Genomic DNA, 27,537 nt, shown 5'->3' with positions numbered 1-27,537 from the left:
TGGGAGCTGCCGGTGGCGAGGGGGGCGCTTTGTCCAAGCCGTACTACTCGCTGGGCAGATGGGGAAAGCACTGAGAAATCAGCAAACGGTGGTGCTGGTTTTGCCATCGTGGAGCCCTCCTAGTGATCATGTGATGACTTCTTGCAAAATTGCTCTCTGTGCTTCATGTGAGCTCTTGATAACCACAGACGAAAGGGGTTTTTGATTCCAGTTCCTGTGTCATGCCTGATCCGCCTGCCCTCTCTTTCTTTCTTTTTTTATTTGATTTTTGCACTTGGTTTTCCTGGTTACCCAGGGTAGCCGTATTGGTCTTGAGGAAAAAGCAGTCGGGACTCATGGTAGAGGTGATATCTTTTATTAGACCAGCAAGATTTTGGCCCCCCCCAAAAAAATTAAATTCTTGAATGGCAAGCTTTTGGGCACAAACACTGTTCAGTAGGCATTGGAGAAAAGGTTATAAAAGTTCTCCTGGGAAGAAATGAAAATTTGTGTTTCATAGGATTTCACAAAGGAGTCAACAGATGGGGAAATCCTCTGGGCAGTCTGTTCATAGCTGGTCTGGAGTCTCGCCTCTTGTGTAGTTCAGTAATAATGCAAATTACCTTTAAATCCTCTGAAATATGAACCTTCATTTCTACCCTGGAGGACTTTTACAATCTTTTCTCCAATGCCTGATGAAGGGAGTTTGTGCCCAAAAGCTTGCCATCAAAGAAATTTTTTTGCAAAAATGTTGTTAGTCTTATAAAAGAGATCCTCTACTATGAGTCCTTTTTGGTTACGTGGGGGTTAGGATTTTGGGTGTGTGGTTTTTTTGTGTTTTTGTTTGTTTGTTTTTGTTTTTTTTATCTTGAACTGCCCTCTGCTGACAAAAGTGGAAACTAACACCGCTCGGTTGTCTTATGCGCTTGTCTCTTCTAGGCTGAGTTTGAGAAAGCTGCCGAAGAAGTGAAGCAGCTAAAATCGCAACCAACAGATGAAGAAATGCTGGACATTTACAGTCACTACAAACAAGCCACAGTTGGAGACATAAATACACGTATGTATGGGAGATGAGCTCTCTATGACTAGGTGAAACTTGCCTGATCAGAAAAAAATGAAATGCAGCTAACTGTTAACTTCTCTGTTGTGAAGCCTACCTGGCATATCAGAGTAGGTCAGGAAGCACAGTTAATAAGTTTATTTACTTCAGGTTTGCTGTACATGATGCCTCTGTAGCGACAGTGCACCGTGGGTAATGTAGAGATGTCAATGTCAGGTGCTCAGTGCATGGCACACCTCACGCTCATTTTGTGCTGAGAGCTGCAGTAGGAACATAATGGTCATACCCTGTTTCACTCAGTTATGTCTTATCTATATTGGGCTATAACATACTCCTCACCCCTGTCCTCCACTCCTACCCCTGTTCCTTAATGCTGGAGCAGTACACTGCTTTGATCTTCACAGACACTGTTCATTGTTGTAAACTTATAACCAAGTTGGTCACTGCTGTCCTACTGACAGCCTATGGGGTGCATGCTGCCTGTGAAGGGTTCATTTGAGACCTTGGGCTTCTACATTACTGCTGCTGCTACTTTCCCTATGGCTCCAGCAGCAGCCAGGAGCTTTGGGGTGCTTTCTCTCCTCCAGCTTCTATTTCTTGCCTCTGTTGCAGGTGTTAGGGTTGTGTGGTGCAGCCTAGGCTGTTTGCACAGCATTGTGCAGCAAACAGCTGCAGGGAGCTAAGGGGGAGGCCAGGGCAGGCTCACATGGTGGAGAAGGAAGGAGGTGGAGTCTCTGCTGATATGGCCTTTGGGCGTCTTACTGCTAAGTTTAAGGCTGTTCAGTTTGAGTGACATGGAGGTTAAACATGACTAGCTAACAATCCTGTAAAGGTCTCATTAAATAAATGACTGCTTATCCTTGCTTTCAGAACCTGAAGTACTGCTTCAGGCAACTTGCTGCAGGCTAGTAAACTGATGCATGGTAGCCATGTTGCTGTCCTGTCATCTTTAAAGATTAAAAAGAATGAAACAAAACTTCAATCCTGTCCTGGCATTGGTTGGAACTGAATAACAAAACATGTGGTGTGACCTTCTTCTTTGGCTTAGGCTGAAAAGTGCAGCATCATGTCACTATATCTGTAGCTGTATCGAGTGATATGAACTCTAGATTATGCCTGTAAACATATAGGTGTGATGTGAAGAAATCTACCCAGGCAGCTGTACTAAATTTGAATGACCTAATAAATTAGAAGTATCTTACATCTGTACAAGGCTGTGGCCTGGGACAGCACTTTCTCTCTACTTTTGAGTACCTGTTGGCTAAAGAGTTGGTAGAGAAGGAATTCTGCTCATGTAAGTGCTGCCTCGATAGCAGTGAGGCTAATACTAGTATAATTGCCAGGACAACCAGCCCTACTGCAGTGCAATGTTTGCTGCAGTAACATAGTTAAACTAATGCAAGATGGGGAAAAGGCTTACCAAGCTCTGGTAGTAAGGAGAGCTGAACAAAGCTGAAGCAGCAAAAAGCAAGGAGGTTTTGTATAAAAGTAGGGAACCATGTGCTGCCCAGATCTGGCAACTAGATTGGTTTCTGCCCCAAATCTTTTACTGCAGCAGTGACTCTCAGCTGATGAAAGACTGCAAGTCTTGGTACTGCTCTAGCATTATAAATAGTGCATATTCAAGTGTATTAGGTGAATGAATGATCCAAACAACAGTACTTTGCAGCAGACTAGCATCTAAGCAAATGTAGCTCTGTAAAGCAAAAAAAAAAAAAAAAGCTCCTTAAAGCACTGGCCCTTTGCCAGTTAGCTATTGGATCAGCTGGATGTGTTAGCTGGATGATTGTAGTCAGACTTGTATAGACAAATCTGCACTGCAGTCATACTGACAGAAGGGCAGCAGTAGAGACAAAGCAATAACTTGCCTGGCTATAAGGTTTGAGACTCTTGCCCTGACTTGGATTTAAATATTGCTCTTTGATCAGGGTTACTGTTCTAGAAGTGGGAAAGCACCAGTCTGAGCAAAGCAGTGTTTCCTAGCTTGTTTCTTGAGCTGGCTCATGTGTCCCCTGTCTCCCTGAATGGAGGCGGAGCTGCCAACTAGTACTAAAGGTTGCTTTACTCCTGTAAAACCCAGTGCATGGTTATAGCTATGCATATAAAGTTGGGCCTCTGGTCTCTTAATACTTTGCAGTGCCCCTCAACTGAATTGGGAACTTTTGAGCTCTACTCACTTGGATTTATATGAAAGTTATTTTGGGGGCTTGTCATGCAGTTGAAAACCTACTGACTTACAGTGTGAAAAGATTGCACCCCTTAGCTGGTGTTTAACTACAGCTACTTCTCTCTAGCCCTGTGCCTGCTGCTTTTAAAGCTGATCTCTTTTTTACGAATGATACCACAAGATAAAACTGGGAATGCTGTTGATGCACAAAGTGAACTAAAAGCTCTTTAAATTCCACTTCTAGCCTCTTGTGTGAATACAAACTTCTATAAAGAATTATCTGTATGCAAAATTGCAGGGCTCTTGAGGGAGGAGGGGTGGCAAATGCTTATTAATTCTGGCTGCTGAGGACTGGAATCCCTTCAAGGTGAGGGAAGAGTTATCATTAACTAGCCAGGGAGGACACAAACAGCTTTCCTTTCCATAGCTAATGTTATGTCTCTTCTTCAGAGCGCCCTGGCATGCTTGACTTCAAAGGCAAAGCCAAATGGGATGCCTGGAATGCATTGAAAGGTAAGTGTCCAGGAAGGCTAATGTAGAAATAGGCAGGATTGGTCACACAGTCTTGAAACAAATCTTGATTTCACTGCCTCTCTCAAATGGCTGACAAGCAGGAGTCACTTCTGGTAAAGTCTGGCTGGCTTGTAGTATTTGATGGGGATTCATAGACAGCTAGTCCTCTAGGGAGGAAGGTCCTTCCCTGGGAGACACACTATCTCCATGCTGGCAATAAGCCCTTTGCAAGCCTTTAGCAAACTATGGACAATGCTGCAGGTTCATAAAATGTAAAATAACTGCTGTCTATCCTTCGGGAGGATGACCAGGGGGAGAACAATGAGTTAACAATGTTGTAGCGTCAGAGTGCTCGAGTACTTCATGTCTGTCATTTCCTGATCTCTCGAGCTAGAAATACTTCCCTACTTGAACTTTTTTTCAGATAATTTTGTGTCTTGCTAAGTGACTGGCTTGACATAAGTCTGAGATGATGAGACTAGACTTCAGGTCCCTAAGCTAAATTCTAGACTAGTATCAGTTCTTCCTCTTGAACAACAACGCACTGGTTGTGTTCACTATCTAGAAACTAAAGTTGTCCAGCCTGAGTGGGATATTCTGAGGCACTCTGCTTTCAAGCCCTCGCTCTAGTTACTGCTTTGTGGACGCTAGAAAATGCAAACTTCCCTGAATACCACCCCCCATCTCCCCTCACTTCAAATGTGGTGTAGGTACCTGCACTATCAGCCTTTGTCCTGTTTCAGGCCATTTCATAGCCCTTTTGCCAACAAAGTAGAAGTGGCTTGCTTTGACATCAAACTTTAATGTTCGGTCATGTCAAATGATCCAAATTCACTCCAAGCAAAATACAGTAGCCTGGAGTGTCTCAAATTCTTCGCAGTTGAGTTGCTTGCCGTCTAGTGCCATAATAGATGAGTATTTAGCATTAAGATGCCATCTTAGCCACAGCCATGCATTTAACTGAATACAGCTGTCTCCTCTCAAAAAATGTTAAAGGAACATTTGGAAAAGGAGGCCATGCCCCATTTGTAGGAGGCAGCAGTGTGACACTACACTGCAACCACTCCAACAAAAGACATACACTCTTACTTGTACAGGGGGTTAAATTCTTATTGCCAGGCCCTCCTGGTAGAAGAGAAGAGGAGGTATCTGTAGACCAGGTTATAAGTTGAACCTCTTCCCAGGTGAGGAAGCCCTGTCTCCTGGAAGCTATCTAGGAGGGTGAATTTAACACTGCTGTGGGTCAGAGGACTACAGTTGGAGCTACTTGCCCAGCCTCCTTTCTAACCCAGGGGTTGCTTTTTGAGGTAGGTGGGAAGGTTAGTAATGAATCCCCTAGGGGAGGCAGGATAGAGTGGCTGGCATTAAGTTCCCATAGCAGAAAGAAACTACTCTACAGTTCTGCAGGGTCATCCATGAACAGCTCTGGCTAATCTAGCTGTGTCACAAGGGTGCGGTACTTTATTTTGTACCAAGTGCTGCCCCCCAACTCCCAGCAGCTATGGTTGTGAGAGGGTTTGCCCTATAAATCTTAGCCTGAAGGGTGAACTGTACCCCAGAAGCCTGGCATCCAGCTTGCAGCAGTGTCTCCAGGCTTGCAGAACAAGCTGCCTTACTTAAGGGTAGGGTGACCATATGTCTCCATTTGGCTGGGACACTCCCGGATTCTGTAGACTCATCCCATCCAGTTGGTTAAAAGTCCTGGGTTGGAGTCTGGCAGGGAGGCGGAGCTGCATGGTGTGCCAAGCAGGTGTCCAGGCAGGCACTGCTACTGCTGTGCGGGAGCAAGGTGGGTGGACTGGAGCAGGTGCTGCCCCTCCCTACATGTGGCATGTCCCTGCTCCCGCACAGCAGCAGCAGTGCCTGCCCAGGCCCTGTCTGCACTATGCCACTGGGACTGGCCTATGGAATCTGGAAGTATCCTAGCCAAACCAGGACCTATGGTCACCCTACTTAAGGGGCACACCCCAATTAGGAGAGCTTTTTTGTGTTGTTTTTTTTGCAAGGGGGAAGGGTGTGTTATAAACTAAATGTGTATATACTGGGATGAAGCAGTTCCAATCTAGGAGAGACATAGGTTGGAAATACCTATAAGGCAAGCAGCTGTTGGAATTCAGTTCCCACCCAGCTGTCCTTCAAATGTACATATACTGCACTCCAGTGAGTGAATTGGAAGCCTATGTATAGCAAATATCTCCACTATTTTTATTATATTATGGCATAATCAATTGGGTATTCCTGACCATGTGCTAATACTAGTCTGTACTCTTGCAGTCAGTAGGAGGCTGATATGGCTGGTTGTCTGACTTACCAGCTAGTAGAAAAAACCACTGGAGAACTAAACAGTGAAACTGAGCATGGTCTTTATTTAAAACGGCCTGAACCCAGTCGTACAAAGCAACTTCTGGTACGTGGTTTCCTGGCACTCTGGGCCACCTAAAGGTGGCAGATTCTGTCGGTCTCTCTCTTCCTGCCCTTGCTATCCAACCTAGAGCTTGCAGTAAAGCTTAAACAGAGAAGACCTGGCTAATTAAGTCAGACAACTGTTAAATTCTTATGAGCGAAGATTTTGTCTGATCCAGCCACCAGATGAATATTGTTTCTTTCAGGAATGTCTAAAGAAGATGCAATGAAAGCCTATATAGCAAAAGTAGAAGAACTAAAGGGCAAGTATGGCATCTAAGAACTGAAGTCACCTGCCACTCGCGTGTGTGAAATCTGCCTTACTTCTAATACTGTGGATGATCCAAAATGTGGAAACCTAAACTGCAGAGCATTAAGTTTCTGTAGTGGAAGAGTTCACACTACTGGAGTCCGGATTAAACTAATTGCTTCAATTACTCCTATGAATTGAGTAGCTTTTACTCTAAATCATTAAAATGCACATTTGATACATTATCTGTGGTGGTGGTTACTCATTTTTGTTACTGTCTCATCTCCATCTCCTAACTGACAGGAAGTCTGTTTCACCCAAAGAGTTGCTATGTTGTAGCAGTCAAGCGTCTGGACATCCCAGCTTCCTGTGGCAACACCTAAAACTGACAGCTAGCTCTAAAACGCCAGCAGCTGTCCTGACCGCTAGAGGGCTCCAGTGACCTGTAGTTAATGCAGTACTAACACAACCGTTCCCTGCCTTCTATCCCTAAATTGCCCGTCTTCAAATTCTCTAAGCATGACCTTGATTAAACTGAGGTAGCTACTCTATATTCAGTTACTTCTGGTAAAGTCCCATCCTCTTGCAACTGCAGCACTATGCTTTGCCTGATCCAAACTCTGTCTGTACCTTCTCTCATAGTTTCATAGCTTCTAGGGTCGGAAGGGACCTGAGCAGATAATCAAGTCTGACCCTCTGCCATGGGCAGGAAAGGATGCTGGGGTCAAATGACCCTGGCTAGGTGATTATTTAGCCTCCTTTTGAAGACCCCCAGGGTAGGAGCGAACACCACTTCTTCCCTCGGAAGTAGGTTCCAGATCCTAGCCGCCTGACTATGAAGTAGCACCACCTGATGTCTAACCTGAATCTACTCTCAGTCAACTTATGGCTGTTATTCCTAGTTACTCCTGGTAGTGCTTGGGGGAACAGGGACTCTCCCACAGCCTGCTGGTCTCCCTTGGCCAGTTTGTAGACGGCCACTCGATTTCCCCCCTCAGCCTTCTCTTGTGAAGGCTGAACAGGTTCAGGTCCCATAGCCTCTCCTCGTAGGGCCTGCCCTGCTGCCCCTGATCATGCAAGTGGCCTCCTGGACCCTCTCGATGCTGTCCTCATCCCTCCTGAAATGAGACGCCCAGAACTGGACGCAGTACTTCAACTGTGGCCTGACTGATATCGCATATAGGGGGAGGATCACCTCCTTGGCCCTGCTTGTGATACATCTGTGGATGCGTGACAAGGTGTGGTTAGCCTTCCTTACTGTGTCCCCACATTGGCGGCCCATGTTCATTTTGGCATCAATAATGACTTCAAGATCCTTTTCTGCCTCTGCACTGACAAGAAGGGAGTTCCCCAGCCTGTAGGTGTGGTGCCGGTTCTTCCCCCGCAGGTGCAGCACCTTGCACTTGTCAGTGTTGAATCCCATCCTGTTCTCATCTGCCCACCCCTGTAACTTGTCTAGATCTAGTTGCAGCGTGCCCACTTCTCCCCACATCTCACCCAAACCTGTTCAGGTTGCTTATCCCTGAACAAAATGAGCTTTAACTGTCCTAGCTTAGCTTTTGCTTTACACAGAGGGTAGGAAGGGGCACAGAGTAAATGAGCAGCTGAAGCATGGTAGAGTTTTGCCCCATAAGTTTCTTCACGAATTATTAGACCAGAAGTCTCCTACAATAATAGGTAATTGCTACAGCAACTCTTTAGCTACAATAACTTGAGATCTGGCACCAACTAAAAGTTAAATGTAAAGAACAGACTAATTGAAGGCTGTAGATGTTGATCTCAGGATTTTTGCTAAGTTAGTTTTTCCAGTTACAACCAGTGTCTTTATTGTTACGATTTGAACTGAGCAGTGTTTGACTTAAGTATTAGAAAGCCTGCCTTTCCTTGTCATTGCATGCTTCCTGAGTATCTCTTTCTTCTATAAGAATCCTTCCAGGGATAAAATAGAGGCCTATACTAGTGTTTCTCTAATTGGAAAGGCACCCACGCACCTCAAGTCATTGCACTATGATAGACCATATTGCATAGCTGCAATATTCAGTGGAAAGGCTTTCTAATTGGTGACCTCTTGCTGTGTGGGGGAGGCTGCATGCCACCAGCACAGCCCATGGGGAGGAGAGGAAGCGTATGCTGCTGGCACTGCCTACCTGATGGAGGTTGAAGGGGACTGTCCCCACAGTGTGGCATGTGGCCCCACCCCGTGTTGCACTGAACTTGGACAGCCCAGTTTTAAAATAATTTTAAGTTGACTTCAAGCACTAGCCTTTCCTGGCACAGCAGTTCAAATGTCTTGAATGCTCATTGACACTGAAAAAAATCTCACTGGGGAAGGGATTAAAATCCCAGCGCTTGCTCTCAAGGGCTGCCCCTCAGCAGTATCTAGCCTCCCCTTTTAGGGACCTTTTATAATCTTTCAGCAGTCAGATGAACGCTAAGTAAGTGAGGGTACCTACTGGCAGGTTACAATATTGGGGTTGCTGAAAGATCAAATGATTAAGTGAAGTTTTCATTCAAAATGACTATAAGGGATAGTATCTATATAGTGCTCTTATCTTATCCTATTATAGAAGCTGCTTTATATGGGACTGCTGCAGCCTTCAGGTGTAACTAATTCTACCTAAACATGTTTAACCTGGGGGTCTGAGCCACATTAGTCTAAAGATGGGCAGAAAGGGGAGAGGGGAAGTTTAGGCTAAGAGCAGACATTGCACTTAAGCTGGTTTTGGTTGGGACAAAAATCAAACCTGCAGCCCTTTATGCACATAGTTTGTCCCTAGAATGAATAAAAGTTAAATAGGCTGTAAATGTCTAGGGGAGAAAAAATGCTAGTACATTTTCAGTCTCACATTTCATAGGGACTTAAAGTGGGACAATAGGCTTGTTCTCTGTAGCTTTTTTACCCTGGGATCCTACCTCCCCCAAAAAATCAGATGCATGTTTTTAGCCTTAGAGACTTACAGTGGCATGAACTTTCATAGACAACAACCTAGCATCTCATGAAGCAGATTGTTACCTGTGAAAGCTCATGCCTCTCTGGACTCATTAAGCTTGGAAATGTTGTCCTGCTCTGCTCTTCTTTCTGCCTTGTAAGCAGGTAGCAGTTAACAAAAATGTAAGGATTAATGGATTGATTTTTCTCCTGGCAACCAAATATTTGTAGTACTTTGTTAACCCATTTTTTTTATATATATTTAAACACACTGCAAAACATCTATTGCATTCACTCAGACTATGGTGTTTCTCAAGTATGGCAGCAGGAGGTAACATGACTTCACCCCCGGCTCTTGCATAATTTTTAATGATCCTGGCCCAGTGTTGCTTTTCATTTAAAATGACACTCCTGCTGCAGGTTCAGCTTTGCAGCAGGAACATGGAGGGAATGTTTTCTGAGGTCAAAATCTTTGCCAGTTCCTTTGCTTTGTCAATCAATCTGTCTTTGTGTCTTCTCCTTTATTCCCCTGCATTGTAGTGGCTTAGTGCATAATAACAAGTGTTAAGTAATATTCCCCCTCTGCAGAGAAGGGTGGGTGCAGCTTTTCACTTAACACATGAGCTGTTTTAACTCCCTGACAGTCTTGCATTCCTTAGCTGGCCCAAAACCTCCACAGCTGTATTTACAAAGCCAGTTACCCTTAGGGGTGTCTTTTAACTGCTGCAGTGAAATGTAACTAATGCTGGTAAATACCTCCACTCTGTTTTTATTTGCTAGAAGTGTTCATAGGATTAGTCCACAGCAGTTTGCTAATGTGCCCTTTGTCAGGCAGAGAGTGGCCGTCTGCATTGCATGTTCACTTTCCAGAACTCCCCGGCAGCAGACTATCAGGATCAGCTCATGGATAAAATCCTGGCCTGTATCCCATTCCCAAGATTGCATCAAACTTCTGAGCGACCGGGAGTAGGGATGAAAAGCAGGGCTTGTAAAGTTTTCTATACTCCTCCCTCTTTTCCAGCCTATTTTGAGGGACTGGATGAAGAACCATCTCTCTCCGTGCATCCGTACAATTCCTAGCACGAGGAGGCCTTCATCTCGGTCGGGGCCTTTTGACCCCGTTTGTTATCTACAAGCAATAAAGTTGTTTGTCAGTGTCTGGAACGGATGCTGCTTTCTGGATCGAGCAAGACTTCTGCACTAATTGCAGCGTTTTCCGAATCAAGTTTATCGTACTGTACTTGGATTCACGTAGTCTCTGTCATTCCATGAAGTTTGTCTCGTATTCCTACCGTTAGAAAGTTCCTGCGCAGCTAAGTCTTTGCTCAGAAAGCAGCGGAAGATCTCAGCATCTTTCCCGAAAAACAGCCCTACCTAAATCACGGCAGAAGTTTGTGGCGCAGCGGCATCTTTAGTTTGTGCCGCACCACCACTGTGGACAAGAGGGAATTAATTAATGCCATGGCTTTTGCCTCTTGGCTGGTCAGTGCCAGAGGGGCACAGCGAAAAGAGCAAGATTAACAGCACCACTGTGCCGCGAACTTCCACCGCAATTTAGGTAGATCCCAATGAGCAATGCGACTCTTACAGGAGCTCCTGTGGCTTGGCCGGTTTCCTGCATCCAAAGTGGGCCTGAGTTTTCTGTCATTTAACACCCTCGGAAATATTTTAGATGACCTGAAAACTTCTGAGCCCGTTAGCTGGTGTTGTCAAGTGTCAAACACTAGAATTCCTGCTCCATGGATGGTTTTGGCATATTGTAGCATGCAAACTTTTTGCCTCAAAATGAAGCTTTTCAAAAATACTGTTTCAGGACAAATAAAGTTTTCAGTCAGTAACATTGACCCAGCTCCTGAGGTTTTAGGGTGGGTTGTTTCATGAAGCACAATCTGATGGAACATTTTGCAATGAAAAGTTATTTCACAGTGAAAAATTGCAACATTCTGTTCTAAGATCAACAAAAAAATGCTTGACTTCATTTTTTTCCCCCCAAAAGACAGTGTTTGCCAAAATAACACATTGCCACAGGACGTTTCAGTTAGAACAAAATGCCATTTTCCAGTGGGAAAATGCTCTGTTTGGAACCTTTCCACCACGTTGTAGGTGTGCAGTGTTCATTAGTAGCTTAATATGCTAGCTGTTGGTGCCTTTGAAAGTGTGCTAGCAGTTTCATCCACCACAGAAAAACCCTCCTGTTTCTTAGGCAGAAGAGAGAAGCGTGGTATTCTGGAAATCTTTTGGTAAAGGGCATTTGTAATGCTCAGTCAGCAGTTCCCATAACAATGCAAACTGGGTTGCAGAGTGCCACTATACTGCAGGGGTGGGCAATTATTTCAGCTGGAGGGCCGCTTACTGAGTTTTGGCAAGCCATCAAGGGCCACATGACAGGCAGCCAGGGGTGGATAAATATTAATTTTCTGAACTTTTTAGGGACCAGATAGAATGGCTTGGCGAGCTGCATCTGGCCCATGGGCCACATTTTGCCTACCCCTGCACTATGGCCATAAGAAAGCAGTTTGCTAAAGGTCACCCTCATGCTTTTTCATGGTGTTGGAGGGCAAGGAAGAAAGTGCCTTTTAAGCTGTGTAGTTGAGATCAGTGATTCTTAAGGTTGTTGGTACCAACTATTTCCCTGCAGATCTTACAGTTAAGATCTGCCTTTAACCATGTGGCTGGTTAAGTAATGTGTTTCAGCTCCATACACTGGCTGATTAGCATGTGAGGCTAAATTCAGGGGTGAACTAAAGTGAATGTAACTTGGACCTTCTTCCCACCCCCAGTTCACTCGTCATACAAGCTGAATCTGCTTAGACTCCCCTTTGAAACTACCTCTCCATGCTCTGCGGGGCATCTCCGAAGCTGTAGAGCCCTGGGAGATAAAACTTAGGAATTAATACAGAAATAAGGACCACGTGGCAAAGGAAGGTGAAGATAGTATTAGGGCTGAGATGTTTTAATGCAAAAGTTAATGTTTGTCCCTGATGTGGACAAAAGGCAGCAATAGAAGGGTCAGCTCTAAATCCACTGAGCATTATTGAGGCCGTTAGATTTTCAGGTACACACCTAGCTCAGTGGATGGGCCTTGAAGGATTGCGTACCCTCTTTCTGGTCAGAAATACTGTGCTGCTCGTCAGCATTGCAGCCAAGGACAGTGTGGAAAAAGGCAGCACCTACCATTCACAGGTTAGAGGTTTGTTTCTCAGCAGGATAAATGTCCAGCAGCTCCCCCAAATGTTTACATCTCCCTTTTTTCCTGCTGTTTATAAGATGTTGGTGTGCAAATCTTTCCGGGCAAACTGTTCCTTCTTTATCCCTTAAGTGTTTTGCTCTTCTCGAGGAGCTAAAGGAGCTGTTAACTCATTAACTACATTATGCTTGTCAAATGAAAGCCTGGCTAAACAGACAGGGTTCTGGATTAACGGAGGAAGAGGTATTTCATTGCTGGAGGATGCTGTGAAGAGGCGGGTTCCTCTAATAGCTGCTCAGGGAGCTGCTGCCCTCTCCTCAGCTATACAGATTTCCATCCCAGCAGTAAAATCACAGCTGTGAAGGACAGCAACTTCTTGATTTCTGCAGAGCATGTGGAGGCAAAAGACGTACGATGAGGAAAGGAAACCTGATGGAAGTGGGCCAGAGGGCAGCTGGCAGTATTCAAGCCCAATTTGCTGTGTTTGCAGGGAGTGGAGGATGGAATTTGGACTTTGTATGCACCAATAATAACTTTAGCTGCCTTATCACGTACTCAAGTTAACATTTATCATTCTCATATTAATCCTAAATTACTTGCATGGTATCCAGTGCAATAGAAGATAAACCTGGACTTTACTTGTTAAATATGGACTTCCATAAGGCCTTTGATATGCAATCCCATCTGATATTCTCTTAAATATATTGGAGAAACATGGACTGGAGGGTTAGAGAATTACTATCTGGGGTATCTATGAGTGGTTGAATAAATGAATCCAAGGTGCAACTATTAATGGATCGATGTCAGACAGATGAGAGGTCTCTAGTGATGCTCTGTTCTGGGGTACAGCTGTATGTGGCATTTGTATTAATGGCTTGGATGCAGAGATGAAGTAGCCTGATCAAATTTGCAGAAGAGACAAATCTGGGAAGAGCTGCAAGCATTTTAGAGAACAGACTTAAAGTCCAGAGGGGGCTGGATAAATTAGAGAACCAAGACATCAACAAGACAATGGAAAGCAACAAGGAGAAACACAAGGTGCTACACAGGAAGAAAAAAACCAAAGCACAAATACAGTACAGGGAAAAAGGCTTGGCAGTAATACTTCTGAGAAAGATCTGGGGGTTACAGTGAATAAATGAAACACAAGTCAGCAGTTTGAAGATGCAGGAAAGCAAATGCCAGTATACAATGCATTGAAAGAAGCGCCGTGTTCAAGACGTGGAAGGTGATAGTATTACTCTACTCGGGGCTGCTATGGCTTCAGCTAGACTGCCGTGTCTAGTTTGGGGCATCACATTTTAAGAATGATGTGGAGAAACTGGAGTGGCCTATAGGAAAGTGGCAAAGATGATAAAGGGGTAGACAACAAGTTCAACTAGGTATGTTTAATCTGCAGAGAAAGAGATTAAGAAACAAGTTCCCACAGTGTTGCCAATAAGCCACTTCGATGCAGCCCATGGCCTGGTAATACTTTTTCTGAACAGCTACCGGGGGTTGCAAAGTGTAGCCCACAAGCCAAATGCAGCTCCTTTGATGCGACTCACCACCCAAGGCGTCCCTCTGGGATGGGACTTTAGGAATCCCTGGATTAAAGAGTGACTTGGTAGTAGCTTTTAAATATTTGAAAGGCTGCCATAGGAGGGAGAAAACTATTCTTCCTTGGCACAGAAGCCTGGACACCAGACATTACGTTTAAATTGCAGCAGAGATTTAGATCAAATTTCAGGGAGAAAAATCCCAGTGGTAAACACAGTAAAACCATGGGTGACTGGTGCCTCCTGAGACTAGGAGGGGGGCACAGTTTATGGGCAGCAGTGTCGGTGGTGGGGTGGCAAGCGGCGACCAATCTCAGGGTGGGCACGTGCCCCCGCTCCCCATCGCCTATGAGTAAGACAGTAGAACAAGCTGCCTGGAAGAGTTGTAGGGTCTTCTTCACTGGAGATTTTCAAAAGGAAACTGGCCAGGCATCTGTTAGGGATGCTTATAGGAATAGTGCATTCTGCGTCTGTGCAGAGGATTGGACCAGACGGTATTTGAACTTCCTTTCAACCCTGTGATTCTGTGAAACTGTCCAAGGGATGTAGTTTCATTGGTGGTTTTCTGTAGGGACAGAAGTTACACATAAACTGGTTGAAGTGAGCAGAAACTGGCTTAAATCTGTAACAGAACATGGTTCACTGCACATAAACCAGTTTCAAAATGGCCGAAACAAGTTTGAGATAAACCTGGTTGAATTTGGTATCAGACTTAACTGATCTGGGTCCAGCCGGTTTATGGAACTTCTTTCCCAGACCCCTTTCTGATTTAAGTTAAACCAGAGTCCCTCAGCATCCCAGCATGCTCTGCAGCCTGGGACTGGGGTGTGCTCTCTACTCCAGGAGAGCAGGGCTGGCCCCACCCCTCTGCTGGACCAGGGGTGGGGGCATGGCCAGACGCCGGCCCTCCCACCCGTCCCACCAGCGCAGACCCCAGCTGGGGTCTGACAGGCAGGGGCACAACAGCCCCTGCCAGGCATTTCTCCGCTCGCTGTTCGTGAAGCAAACGGAGGTGGGGGTTTAATTCCCCCCTCTGTCTCCTGTCCCAGTGGCATGGACCCCAGCCAGGGTCTGCCTGGCCAGGGCACAGCAGCCTATCTCAGGATACCCCCTCCGCTTGCTGCTGGCATGGCCCCCTAAGGCAAAGGGGGCAGGGAGGGAATTTATTCCCCCTTTAAGCCCCTCTGCCCCTGGGGGACCACAGCTGGGGTATGCCAGCCCCGGCTGCTGCCTCCTCCAATTACTCCCTGCACCGGGCGAGCAGTGGAATAAGGCCCCTCCCTGCCCCCTTCACCAGATGCCAGAGGGAGGGGGGAAATAAACCCCCTCCCTGCCCTTTTTGCCTAAGGGGGCCATGCTGTTCATGCCCGCAGTGCAGCCCCATGCTGGGAAGAGGCTCACGCTCCTGGGACACCATCACAAGGACTGCTGCCCAGTCAGGGTCACTCCCCCTTGCCACCCCAGAGGCAGGGGCATGGCCAGAGGCTGGCCGGCATGGCCTCCTTGGGCAAAGGGGGCAGGGAGGGGGTTTATTTCCCCCCTTCCTCCATCCTCTGGCAAAGGGGACAGGGATTTATTTGCTGCTCACCCCACACAGAGAGCAAGTGGTGGAAGCAGCAGTCCCCCAGGGCAGAAGGGTTGAAGGGGGAATAAACCCCGTCCCTGCCCCTTCACCTCAGGGTGCCATGCCAGCTGGGTTTTGGCCATGCCCTCGCCCCAGCCGCTGCATCGGTGGCCTGAGCCACTGCAGGCGTGTGCTGCACTTACTAAATCAAAAGGGAATGTCGAGTCATTTGCAAATTGGTTCAATCTACTCAGGTTAAACTAATCTGCAAAGATTGAATCAATTTAGGCTCCAGTTTTTTGAATGTCTGTCCCTAGCCCATGTGTTTGGTGGACATCCATCGAAGTGTAGTAGCATGCAACACTCATGATGCAGCTTGAACGGTAGGATCACATGCACGTTGCCCTTGAGAAAGATGCTGAAGTGATGACCTGGGAAAGCCGAGTTCTCTGCTCACAAAGTAGATTCCTGACAGGCAACAGCAGTGCGTGATTCCCCTCTGCTACGATACCTCAGCTCAATCCCACTATGAAGCAAGGTCCTCTCGGGATGTGAAGGTAGTTTGACCTTTGGACCCGTTTGACCCTAATGACTGCAGTGAAGGTGGTGCTAATTGTGCTGCGAGCTTGTGTAACACATGCTTGTCCACTGCGACTTCCAGAGTGTTCAGTGATAACGACGTGGGACGGTACCGGTCTGGATTGGCTTAGGTCCAGCCCCTGAGCTTTGCATCTGTGATTAATTATTTTTTGACTTTTGCAGAACAAATAAAAAGTACAGAATGTAAAGTGACTCACAGCCTGTTTATCTTCCTCGAGCCCAGCCATTTCACAGGAGCTCCCGCAGAAGGGCACGTTTGTTCAAGGCTGCATGGACGCGGGACAAGGCAATGCTCCAGAGCGTGTCAGAGCGAGGGTTATGGCAATGAAATAAGAGAAAATATACATGAATAGGAAGAAGAAATAAGGGCAGAGGATTTGGATAGAAGATCTAGTGTTCTTCGAGCAACTTCAGCATTTATTTTATTCAAACGTTTCCAGAAAAAATACATGTTTTCAATCTCATACACTTGATCTTTGCAGCTGTAAGCCATTCCTTCTTTGGCTGCTAACTAATATAGGTATAATTACACTATTCTGGGTATAAACCGACTTCATCTTTTTTAAATCTTATGCTTGGCAATCATTGCAGCCCTCGATAGCCAGGCCTGGTGATGAAGTAGCATCCTGCAGTATAATTTTCAGTAGAAGTTTGACTGCTAAAGTCCATTAGTGTTTCAGCTCTCACATCTATCTGCCTGTTCCACAGTCCTAGTCCACAAATGTTTAGGTCCCTTTTTCTTTATTCCAGTGCCAACATGTCAGGGGACAAAGCCTTATCTTACGTAAGCATTATGGCATCCCGTGTATTTAGAATACAAGAAAATCATGTGCTGTAGCAAGTTTGGCAGAGACTTCCAGAAGTATTTCTAACATTATGTAACCTGCCCTGTCTCTAGGGCTCTCCCCAGGGCTGTAGTAAATCTACTTCCCACACTTCAACAGTGAGCTCTAATGGAGTTCATCTTTGCTCATAATGCCTGCACAAGCCTGGACTAGGGAGTTTAAGGAGTATTTCTAAGGCTCCCAGGAGCTTTGGCATCCTCCAGCGGTCCTACGGTATCTGGGCAAAAATGATGACACTTGAAGAGTTTATGACTAGGATTATGTGACACTGTTGCCTGAGAGCACAGGACTGAGCATGATCCTGGAGTCCCTTCCAGTTCTGTGTCTAATGACTTGCGAGCACCACCACCCCTCTGAGGATAACAGTGCTGTAGGCTTAGGAAAGAGATGCAGTCCCCACCGTTGACTAACTCGGAAATCCATTTGATACTCCTTCGCAGCCAGTTTTTCCAAATGACAGGTTTGTTCCCAAATTTCCAAGGCTAAGCTGCCCCATAGAAGTGCTTCTGCATGATGGTGAGGATGAAACGGATACCCCTTGCATAGATAGCCCAGATCTTATATGCAGCCTCTATTACAGGAACTTTATCCTTCTCTATTGGAAAATAAGAGATCGGCAGGGGGAATCAGATTCATGTATAAGTCTTCAGTTTCCCCCTATAAAGATACTAGTGTCTTGGACCCCATCTGAAATCTATGACATGAAAAACATAATTTTATAGGTCTGGGAGATTAACTTCATCTCTGCTAAGCAATATGTTGAGTGGGTCCATAGGAAGGCTTTAATAAAGCTATTAAAAATAAGAGACATATCAAGGTAAGCTTCTTGGGATATAGCCAGAATATTCATTTGTACTGTGTTCATCCTCCCTTCCCGCCAAAAGACAATTCTTTAAGAGAGCACAGTTTTACTTTACTAGTTTGAAAATGTTTCTGGGTACATTTATACTTGAGTTTACCTGCAGAAATTGTACGTGCCACAGGCCAACAAGTTGTGTGCCAGTAATTCAGTTTTACCCCAGTTCGGGTCATAACCAGCTATCAATCCAAAGGTTTGAATTCGGGGGCTGGAATTCTGCTCTCCGCACTGGAGCTATATGCCAAATGCATATCACATCAATGCATGCTCTGTAGGGCCAACCTGTATGCTTCAGATATCTGGGGGAACCCATGCAGCTATTGCCAAGGGATCAAGAGCCAACTGTAAGTTATGGATACAACAGGCACCCTGCCCTGAAGGAGCTGCAGGTATGTAAGATATGTGTCAGTAGACAGGGCAGCAGAAATTGCTCCCAGCTGGCCCTCGGTACTTGAATGGGCCGGGCTGCCACTAGGTAACACTACCCCAGCTGGCCCCTGTTGCATGGGCACAGTTGCCTGCTTACAGCCGCAACTCTTTTGTGCTCCCTGGGCTACTCAACAGGAAGGAAGTGTCTCTTGTCTAACCCTGGGCTTCTGACTCCTTTTCAGATTCCTGCTTGCTTGTTCCTAGGTTCCTGTGTCCTGCTTGTTGGTTCCTAGTTTTCTAATCCCTGGGTCTTGCTTGTTGGCTTAGAAACATTGAATCATAGAAAATGAGGCTTGGAAGAAACCTCAGGAGGTCACATCTAGTCCAGCCCCTGCTCACAGCAGCCCCAGCTACATCATCCCAGCCAGTCTAACTGAGCCTTAAAAACCTCCCAGGATGGAGATAACACCCCCTCTCTGGGTAACCTGTTCCAGTGCTTCACTACCCTCCTGGTGAGAGTTTTTCCTAAATATCTAACCTAAACTTCCCTTGCTGCAGTGTGAACCCATTGCTCCTTGTTCTGTCATCTGCCACCACTGAGGACAGTCCTGTTTCATCCTCTTTCGAACCCCCCCTGCAGGGAATTGAAGTTTGCTATTGAATCCCCTCTCAATCTTCTCTTCTCCAGACTAAATAAATCCAGCTCCATCAGCCTGTCTTCAGAAGTCATGTGCCCCAGCCCCCAAAACAACAAGGCTTCATCCTTGTTCTTGGTTTCTGCCTGCTGATTTCTGATTCTTGCCCCCTGGCCCCTTTGCTCCAGACTTACCAGGTCCTGACTCCAGTCCAGACCTGTCTTCTTGACAGCCGGCTCCAGGCTTGTGGTTTGGCAGTCGCCCATACCCCAGCCCCTGACAGCTCCAGCTGACTGCTCTAGACCCCCGGCAGGAGCGGACCTAGGGTTTTGAAAAGGGGGGTGCAGATGGTGTGGTGTATTGTTGCATATAACATAACACATATTTTTCTCCAGGTAAAAAAAAGAAGAAAAGAAACTAGAAGGTTTACTAGAGGCCTCGGGCTATATTATTCAGTTTAAGATCAAAGCAAAAACAAATATAATGTTATTGGAACGTGCATTCATTTTCTGTGTCATATATTACATATTTAAAAAAAATACAACCAACTAGGTAAAATAATCAAAAGCTGCTGTTTCTTTAGTCCTGTCATTATTGGAATTAAATGTACATCTCTTTCAGATTCACAAGACAAAATCAGGAGTGTACGTGGTAGCCGTGTTGGTCTGAGACAAGAAGACATATAAAAAACTAGAAGTCTTGGTTCCAAAATGATACCTTTTATTAGACCAACAAGGAAATCGCAAGAAAATTGACAAGCAAGCTTTTTTGGGCATCCTGACAGTGCATCCAATGCTTCACTGAAAGTTGTTTCCACACCTGAGTTAATGTTCACCTGAGTTAATGTTTCCACATCTGAGCTAATGTTTTTAGCCAGAGTTAAAAACAACCTTCAGGGCTATAAAGCAGGAGTTGCATTACCTGGAGCTGCTACAGACAACAGAATTGCAACAGAAAGGCTATCTTGATTAGTGGAACATTAAAACCAGTGATAAAGAAGAGCTGGTCATTACCACTGATGGAGCGCAGGGTTTAGAAGGAATCGGGCAGATTACAAGGAGCCATGAAGTCAAGTGACTCCGTCCACTGCTGCCTGAATAGAAATGCTGCTGCCTTTGCAGGTAGTTGGTTTTAAACGTCAGGTGGGCTAGGAATCACTGCAGCGCCCCCGCCTCCTCCCTCCCCATCTCCCCTTGGCCCCCTTGCTGTTTCCTGTTCCTAATCTCCCTGACCCAGGGTCCCTGCCTATGTCTTGACCTCTCTTGATCTCCTGACCTGTCTGCTTCTGATCCCCTGATTCTCGACTCTAGTCTGGACCTTTGTTCCTGACCTCGGCTACTAATCTCCTGCGTTGTAAACTCGGGGGTAGTGGCTCTCGACCGCGGTGCCCTGAGACCCTGTCAAGGGCTGAAGCCGGATGAAACTGCTCTGTACACCTCTGTTCCCAAGAAGTGCTTGTGGTGCTGGACTGCGAAGCAGCTCTAGCAAGAGGGGCCGTCACCATTAGGGAATGCAGCTTGCCACTGTCCTGTTTTCTTTGCACTTCGGTTAATGGTCTGCTGGCAAGACTGCTTTGTTTTTAAAACTTATCTAAGAAACATAAGCCAAATATATGAATTGTAGTGAAACTGCATCTAATATATTGGGATCCATTAAAATCACTACCATTAATATTTTTAAGCTAAACTATGGTATAGTCATCACTCAGAAAGAGGCTCGGGGCCTCTTGTGGAAGGCATGCTTCTGTGGCTTGGTCTACGCCCCTTGAGAAAATCCAAAGGAGCCCGATACCTTCTGCAGTCTTGAGGCCAGAAGGGCTGCTAATATTTTGTGTTCCTAGCAACGAGGGAAACTGGAACGTAGCATGGTGTCTTCTGATTTAGGAACAACTGAAATTAGGGCTTCTCTCGGCGAAAGAGAAAGCAGCTTATTAACCACTTTTAAGTATCTTGTCAGACAGGAATTCAAAGAAATATTCATAAAACTTGGTCATCTGGTATGAGTGCTTTTCCCATGCATATTTTAAACTGCCTCGGGGATTGGGCCCCCCACTTGGGGAGCAACTCAGCCTTGGCTGCAGTCTCTGCAGCATTGTGATAGGTTTTTAGAAAACTTGATCCTTCTCTAAGATGCGGGGGGTTGTTTAATTTGTCCTGATCTTTATACTTATTAAAGCACTGTCTTAGTGATGGTACAATGTCACTTGCCATGTCTATAGCGCATAGTTATCAATCATGACCCCACTCTCAGTAGCTGTTGTCTTAGGCAGTATGCCAGCAGCTTGCCAGCTTTTTCACCCAGTTCCTGAAATCCTAGGTTGCTTGTAACCTGCACTGAGCATTGAATTCTTATTCAGAGCTGTGATTAGGAATCACAACAGATCTGATTTTGTGGTACATTGTAAAAGAAAACAAACACTTCCTCCCCAGAGCCATTTTCCTCAAATTCCTCTTTGTTTTGCAGACCTGAAACTAATAGTTCTGCCCTCCCTCTGCGTCTCCCACAATAGCAGGCTAAATGATCCTGAGGCTGCGTTTGCCTCCAAGAGCAAGACAGTTTCTCTCTCAATAAACACTTTGAAACTGGGATGCAATACAAGTGATCGATCTACAGGGCTGTTCCTTACTCGGGTCTTCTGTTGCTAGTTGCCCTCGTAAGGGGCATGATCAGAAACAGCAATTCTGCCAGCAGAGGAACCCATGCAGGATTAACCAACACTCTAGAGATCAGAAAGAAATGTCGAACCTGGACATATGCACTAGGGAAAATTATGAATAGTCTCTCTATCCATTAGATGTACAAACCAGATTATCTCCTGGTCCCTGATCTCCAATGAGCAATTCCAGCACTATTCTAGCATTGGTTAGTTCATGCCCTTGAGGTCCGGATTTATGATTTATCATTGTTAAATATGTGTAAGGTACCTAGTGCATTGGTAGGTGAGTGCTGCTTAGTCTGAAAATGAAAGGCTCGAACATCTGTTTACTACTGCCTGAGCGATTCAGCAATTCTCCTGAAGAGAATATTGCCTCTCCTTATAATTTAGAAAGGGAAACAACAGCAATCTGAAATCTAGTCCATTGAGAAAAACGGGTTTTCCACCGCTGAGTTCCTCTGACAATTCCTTTTGTGTTACAACCATATTTACCTATTATTGCTTTTCTCTCTCCTGTTGCTGTTTGAAAGATCCACACAAACAAGTAAGCAGGGGAAACCGAAACCGATGAGGCACCGTGTACTTGAAGTAATATATACACAGAAATATATCATCTCTTTCCATTAACATTCTTATACTCTGCTGTTACTTGCATGCACCTTTATGTAGGTAAAACAGTTTCAGACACAGTGATTTTAAATTGGCAGGGTCTCTTTTCCCATGCGTACTTATGCCATTTTCACATGGGTAATTTCCAAAATATTCGCCTCCTGGGGCTGATTTTCATGACTTGAAATCCTTAAAGGTGATGATGTTGTTCTTAAAAAATTAAGCAAAACACCTTTGGCTTTTGAGGCTTGGGATAACGAAAAGAAATACTTTATTTCCCCAGTTATACTTGAGTTTAAAAGATATTTATAGAAGGCATATAAACCCAGCCATCCTTGCAGGAGAGTGTTTCAAGCCAAATAATAACAGGAGCAATAGTGGAGTAATGATTTATCATTAATTACTATTTATCCAGTAACACCCAAAATATTAACTTCTTCCTGATCTCAATCACTTCAGTAAAGGACAAGTTTCAAATAATCATTGGAAACTGATTAAACTCTTGCATTGACTGCGGGGATTTTTTTGTTTTTCCACTTTTTGCTTGTTAAGAGTAATAAAGAAATCGTATTTTAAAAAATGACGTAGAAGCAATATTCTGATTGCAGTTAAAATCACAAAATATCAGAAAGTATAGAAGATACAGATCTGATATCAAGCCTAAGCACCCTCATCTGAATCAAAGTAACCATAGTTTTTCAAACCAGCGTCACATAAGTAAGCTCTTGATCTTGCAAACATTTATACACATGCTCATACTTACTCACGTGAACATTGTCATAGGCTCCGGCAGGATTACCCGTATCAGAGCAGCTGTGATTCAGTAACATAACTGAGAATATGCCTAACTTTAGCCTCGTGAGCATTCCCACGGATTCAGACAGGCACACGCATGAGCATCTATTCGAGTCACAGCCTAAGTACAGGTAGCAGTAGGCATCAGTCTGTCTTGCTAAACAACAGAATTACAGCAAGCAAGACATCAGCTTGCTGAACGGTAATCCTTGCCATAAAGATAAAATGAAGCTAGAGTGACCTCTCCAGAGCGCAAAAGCCTGGGCAGTGCATATGGAGACACAGAGCTGCCCAACACACAGCGTCCCCCTCAACCTTGCTGGTTTAATCCAGAGAAAACCTCCTGTGGCCTAGCTGGTTCCATATGTGCAGGTTTCCCTCGCTTTATGCAGTTCCTGGACAAAGGCGCATAACTCGAATTTGCGTAATGGGAACCCACTTACAATGTAACAAACAGGGATACGTTCCAACACCTCGACTGTCCTGACCCTCAGACCCATTTCTACTACTTTTACAAGACAATTTTGGTACTCACCAACAGCAGACAGCACACACCAGCGCAGGGCACTGTCATAATGGGGATGGCAAATACAGAAACGCGTGTCGCCGACAACGAGCGAGGAGCGCAGATCCACCCCAGAGACTATATTTTGGTGTGCGTCCCTCCCACGATGCCCCACACAAAGCAGCTGCCTGCAGGCTTCCACCACACCAATCACATCCCAGTGAATTTACTTTGCGTATAAGGAATTTTTGGTATATAAAGGGTCTTCGCATAAGAGCGAATTTGCACCTACCGACCCACATGAAACAAGGGAAACCTGTACTGGCACAGCCAAAAAGTGTGTAAGTGTTAACAGGACTGGGCCTAAATCACTCAAGGGCCAGATCATATAGATCGTTTAGAGGGTAAATAGTTTATTGTATTCAGTTTGTCTGATCATGAGCAAACCTACATGCAAGTGTAATTCTCTCATTCCGTCCCATGCTTCTGGACAGCAAGGGAGAGAATTTGGGGGGGGCAGGGGGGTTGCAATTTTATGAGCTAGGAACAAACACTCTCAGGTCAGAACTAAGGAGGTGGAAAGGTCCAAGAGTCAATACATGCAAGCAGTCTGAACACTACATTGTACAAGTATGCCTTGCAAAATAAAATGCGCATTGTCTGTTTGGTAAATCCCATCCTGTGATGAACCTAAGACTGAAAGGGAAAAGAGGAAGTGTAAAATGCTATTGCAAGATAATACATTAAAATATCTATCTATCTATCTCTATCTATACAGATAGAGATAGATAGATATATATACACATACACCACCCCCATATATATACGCATGCATGTGTGTGTATTAGCTCACCAACAAACAAAATAAAACCAAAAGAAGGAGTTTCTTACCGACCCTCCAAAATGTTGCTACATCTTATGTAAGTACAGAGACAAATATGCTGTTCAGAGTCTGGTGAAAGCACAACGTAAGAATTCACTGGATTATTTGAAAAAAATACAGGTAATATTTGTTGTGATTACGCAAACATTTCTGGAGGAAGGTGAATGTGTGAGAATTTACCCAAAATATGTGAAATATAAAGTAAGATTCTCAATGGGGAAGAAAACTGATTTTTTTGAAAAACAAACCTTCAGGATAATGTAAAACAATATATTTTTCAAAGACATAATAAAATGGTTTTGGTAAAACTGCTGAGGGATGAGCTAAAATAAGAATATGTCTTAACAAACATGTTGTTCAGGAATGGACAGGACGTAATGATGATTATCTAATGGTAGATAGTAACAAGCAGCTCACCAGAATTTGCTACAGCTGTGGAAAGAAAGGGAACGGGCCAGGGTCTGTTCTCACTTGTAATGCTGTAAGACCTCAATATACAAGTTCTGGCGCATGTACAGTCATTTATGGCATCAGGACCTAAATCTGGAATCACTCCAGACATTTATGGCTATAATTGAAATCAGAATTCAATAGTAAGGCCAGGACTTTTGATGACACAGTAAAAAAAACGCAACTTCCTGGTTGTTTAAAAAAGTTTCCGGAGAAGAAAATAAAGCGACTGGTAATTCTTCACAGAGAGGGGATACGTAAATAGGATAAAACAAAGAGTATAAAACTTTATGGGTGAAGAGATTTGTGCTGACAGCACAAGTCAGATAAGGATGTGTACTCTATCCAAGGTGAGAGCCTGCAAGCACAATCTGCTGGGAGGGGACTGTGTGTCAGGAAATACAGCACACGCAGCAGGTATTGATGTGGAGGAGGGCACAACCAGGAGACACCTTGGGGCTCCCAAGAGAGAGGCTTGTTTATTTGATGTATGAGTCTTTCCTGTGGCTGCTTCTCACTTGTGGGATCTGCAAATCACCTCCAGGACAGCGGGGCAGAAACGCGATGAGCTTTATTTACATTTCGTAGGATCCATAACGGGCTGTAGGAAAGGGTAATGCACATTTATGATCAAGCCTCGATGAATGAAAACAAGGCTGGAAAGTGAAAAGCAGCAGTGCAGCACTACCTACAGCATTTGCTATGTGCCCTAGAGATACAGACAAAGCTTCCAAACTTTTGTTTGAGCCTGCTGAAATCAATAGGATTCACCGTGACTTCAACAGGGCAGGATCAAGCCTCATGACCTCTCAAGAGCACAGAGGCAGAAGCCCACAAAGAAAGGGAATAAAAGTTTAACAACGAAAAAAGCTGCTGCATACACCAAGTCTTTGCAGAAGTGAGAAGTGCTACCACAAAGTGATGTTTTCTTTCGAGACATTTTAATCGGAAAAACGAGCATGTGAGGGATGACTCACTAGATTCCGTTCAAAGCAAAAAATGTAAGTTCAGCATAAATGTGCTGCATGGGCCTTCAGCACGCACAGGCTGCTTTAAAAATGGTGGGTGCAGTCTAAGGCTTTCCCCCCGCCAAAGGGCGAAGGCGTGTCCTGTTCACTACCGATCAAACTGCACCGCATAACTTAGATCAATTCCAGCTCCGGCTTTTTGGATGCTTGTCCCTAGCCCTGGGGGCTGCAGAGAAGGCCTCCATACCGGAGGGGTTTCGATAGTGGAGTCAGTCCTCCGCAGCCTTGTCACCGCTGAAGGTCTGCTTCAGTTCCAGCCACTAGTGACCAGCCGCAGAAAGAGCCCCTGGCACAAGGAGGCCAATCCATTAAACGCGCAATTAGTAAAAGTGCCGCTCCTCTTGGGCTGCAACCAGAGCAAACTGAACCAGCGCAGATTGCACCTGCTCGTTTCCACCAGGGCTTTGGCTACCAACCCCTGAGAGCCTTGGTGCAGAAGGCAGGGCAGAAGTGCACCTTCTAGACTAAATCAGAAGCATCTCTGACAGCGCTGAGTCAGCTTTCCTAAGCAGCAGGTTTGTCAGCTGATCCTGTCATCAGGCGAAATAAACCCACTGCGTCGGAAGGCTTCAGCTGCACGGCTGATTTAGACCGTACAGTCGCGTCCACACGAGTGTGGATGTTTGGTTCGCCAGGGACAACTAGCAGCGGGACACCTTGTGCCACCAGTAGTTGTCCCTGGGGCACCCCTGTGCCACGCACCCTCTGGCACGTGGCAGGTGGGGTAGGGCAGGCTGCCTCCCATTTGGGGTCAGGGAGGAATTTTACCCGTCAGATTGGTACAGACTGGGGGGGTGCCTTCTTCTGCAGCTGGGGGCACAGCTTCTACCCCCCATCTTTTGTATTAACACCCTTTCCTAGAAGCAGGCCACTGGCTGCCGCAGCTCCCCTGCTTTCCCTGGGCCAGCTCGGGGCATTAGGCTTTGAGTGCTGCCCAATTGCAGATCCCCCCTCAGCCTGACAAAGGGTATTCATACCCAAAACTCGCTAAGACGAATTTTTCCAGCTATTTGTGTCAGTCTAATAAAAGATATCAGATTTTTTTTTAAATTTGTATCCGAGGCTAAATTAGCCCAAACTTCTTCCAAACCCAAGAGTCCAGAAGCACAAGTGGCTCTACTACCAGCAAGCATCCCCCACCCGCACCTGGGGCTTCAGAAGTTTCCAAATCCTTTGGCTGGCATCCTACATTTAGGCCCAACCCCCGGTGGCTTGGATGCTCCTGGGTTTTGCTTGCCCTCAGCCATAAGGCCCTTGGAGCAAGCTGGGGAAGAGACTCCCGTTTCCATAAAGTGGGCCTAAAGCCACTGCGCCTCGGTGGGTACCGAACCATGAACGACGTGTGCCCCCGGAGGCTGGGGGGCATGGCGACTGCTTGCAGGTGGCGGTGGCAGGGGGCACAGCAGTGGCAAGTGGGGCTAGGCGGCCGCAGCACTGTTGGCGGCCAGGGGCAAGCGCTGACCGGCGATGAGGGACGGCCCACAGACGCCACCGGCAGTATTGGCAGCAAGGGCTGGCGAGTGGGGACGGCCCACAGATGCCACCGGCAGTATTGGCAGCAAGGGCTGGCGAGTGGGGACGGCCCACAGATGCCACCGGCGGTGTCGGCAGTGAGGGGCGGTGATCGGGGACGGCCCGCAGACGGCACCGGCGGTGCCGGCAGTGAGGGGCGGTGATCAGGGACGGCCCGCAGACGGCACCGGCGGTGTTGGC

The 27,537-nt window shown here is 45.8% G+C and overlaps 2 protein-coding genes and 1 long non-coding RNA gene across 3 annotated transcripts in view; all 3 read left to right on the top strand.

The window, feature by feature from the left end:
• Positions 1-6,617, top strand: part of DBI (diazepam binding inhibitor, acyl-CoA binding protein) — a 6,938-nt gene extending 321 nt beyond the window's left edge. Inside the window, exons 2-4 of the mRNA XM_019553862.1 lie at positions 919-1,036; positions 3,657-3,719; positions 6,329-6,617. Of these exons, the coding sequence (XP_019409407.1) occupies positions 919-1,036; positions 3,657-3,719; positions 6,329-6,402 (255 nt within the window). The 3' untranslated portion in view covers positions 6,403-6,617. The remainder of the gene's footprint in view (positions 1-918; positions 1,037-3,656; positions 3,720-6,328) is intronic.
• Positions 6,618-19,682: 13,065 nt separating this feature from the next.
• On the top strand, positions 19,683-22,197 carry LOC109322560. The gene is made up of 2 exons (XR_002104399.1): positions 19,683-20,040; positions 21,362-22,197. It is a non-coding gene; the product is annotated as an uncharacterized LOC109322560 (long non-coding RNA).
• Positions 22,198-27,291: 5,094 nt separating this feature from the next.
• Positions 27,292-27,537, top strand: part of TMEM37 (transmembrane protein 37) — a 4,853-nt gene continuing 4,607 nt past the window's right edge. The window contains exon 1 of the mRNA XM_019553575.1: positions 27,292-27,321. Coding sequence (XP_019409120.1) covers positions 27,292-27,321 — 30 coding nt within the window. The remainder of the gene's footprint in view (positions 27,322-27,537) is intronic.

This window comes from Crocodylus porosus, unplaced genomic scaffold (assembly GCF_001723895.1).
Source record: "Crocodylus porosus isolate Cpor-Errol unplaced genomic scaffold, CroPor_comp1, whole genome shotgun sequence".
Classification (NCBI taxonomy): domain Eukaryota; kingdom Metazoa; phylum Chordata; order Crocodylia; family Crocodylidae; genus Crocodylus; species Crocodylus porosus.
Note: the sequence above shows the minus strand (reverse complement) of the source record. Positions and strands in the feature narration are given on the sequence as shown.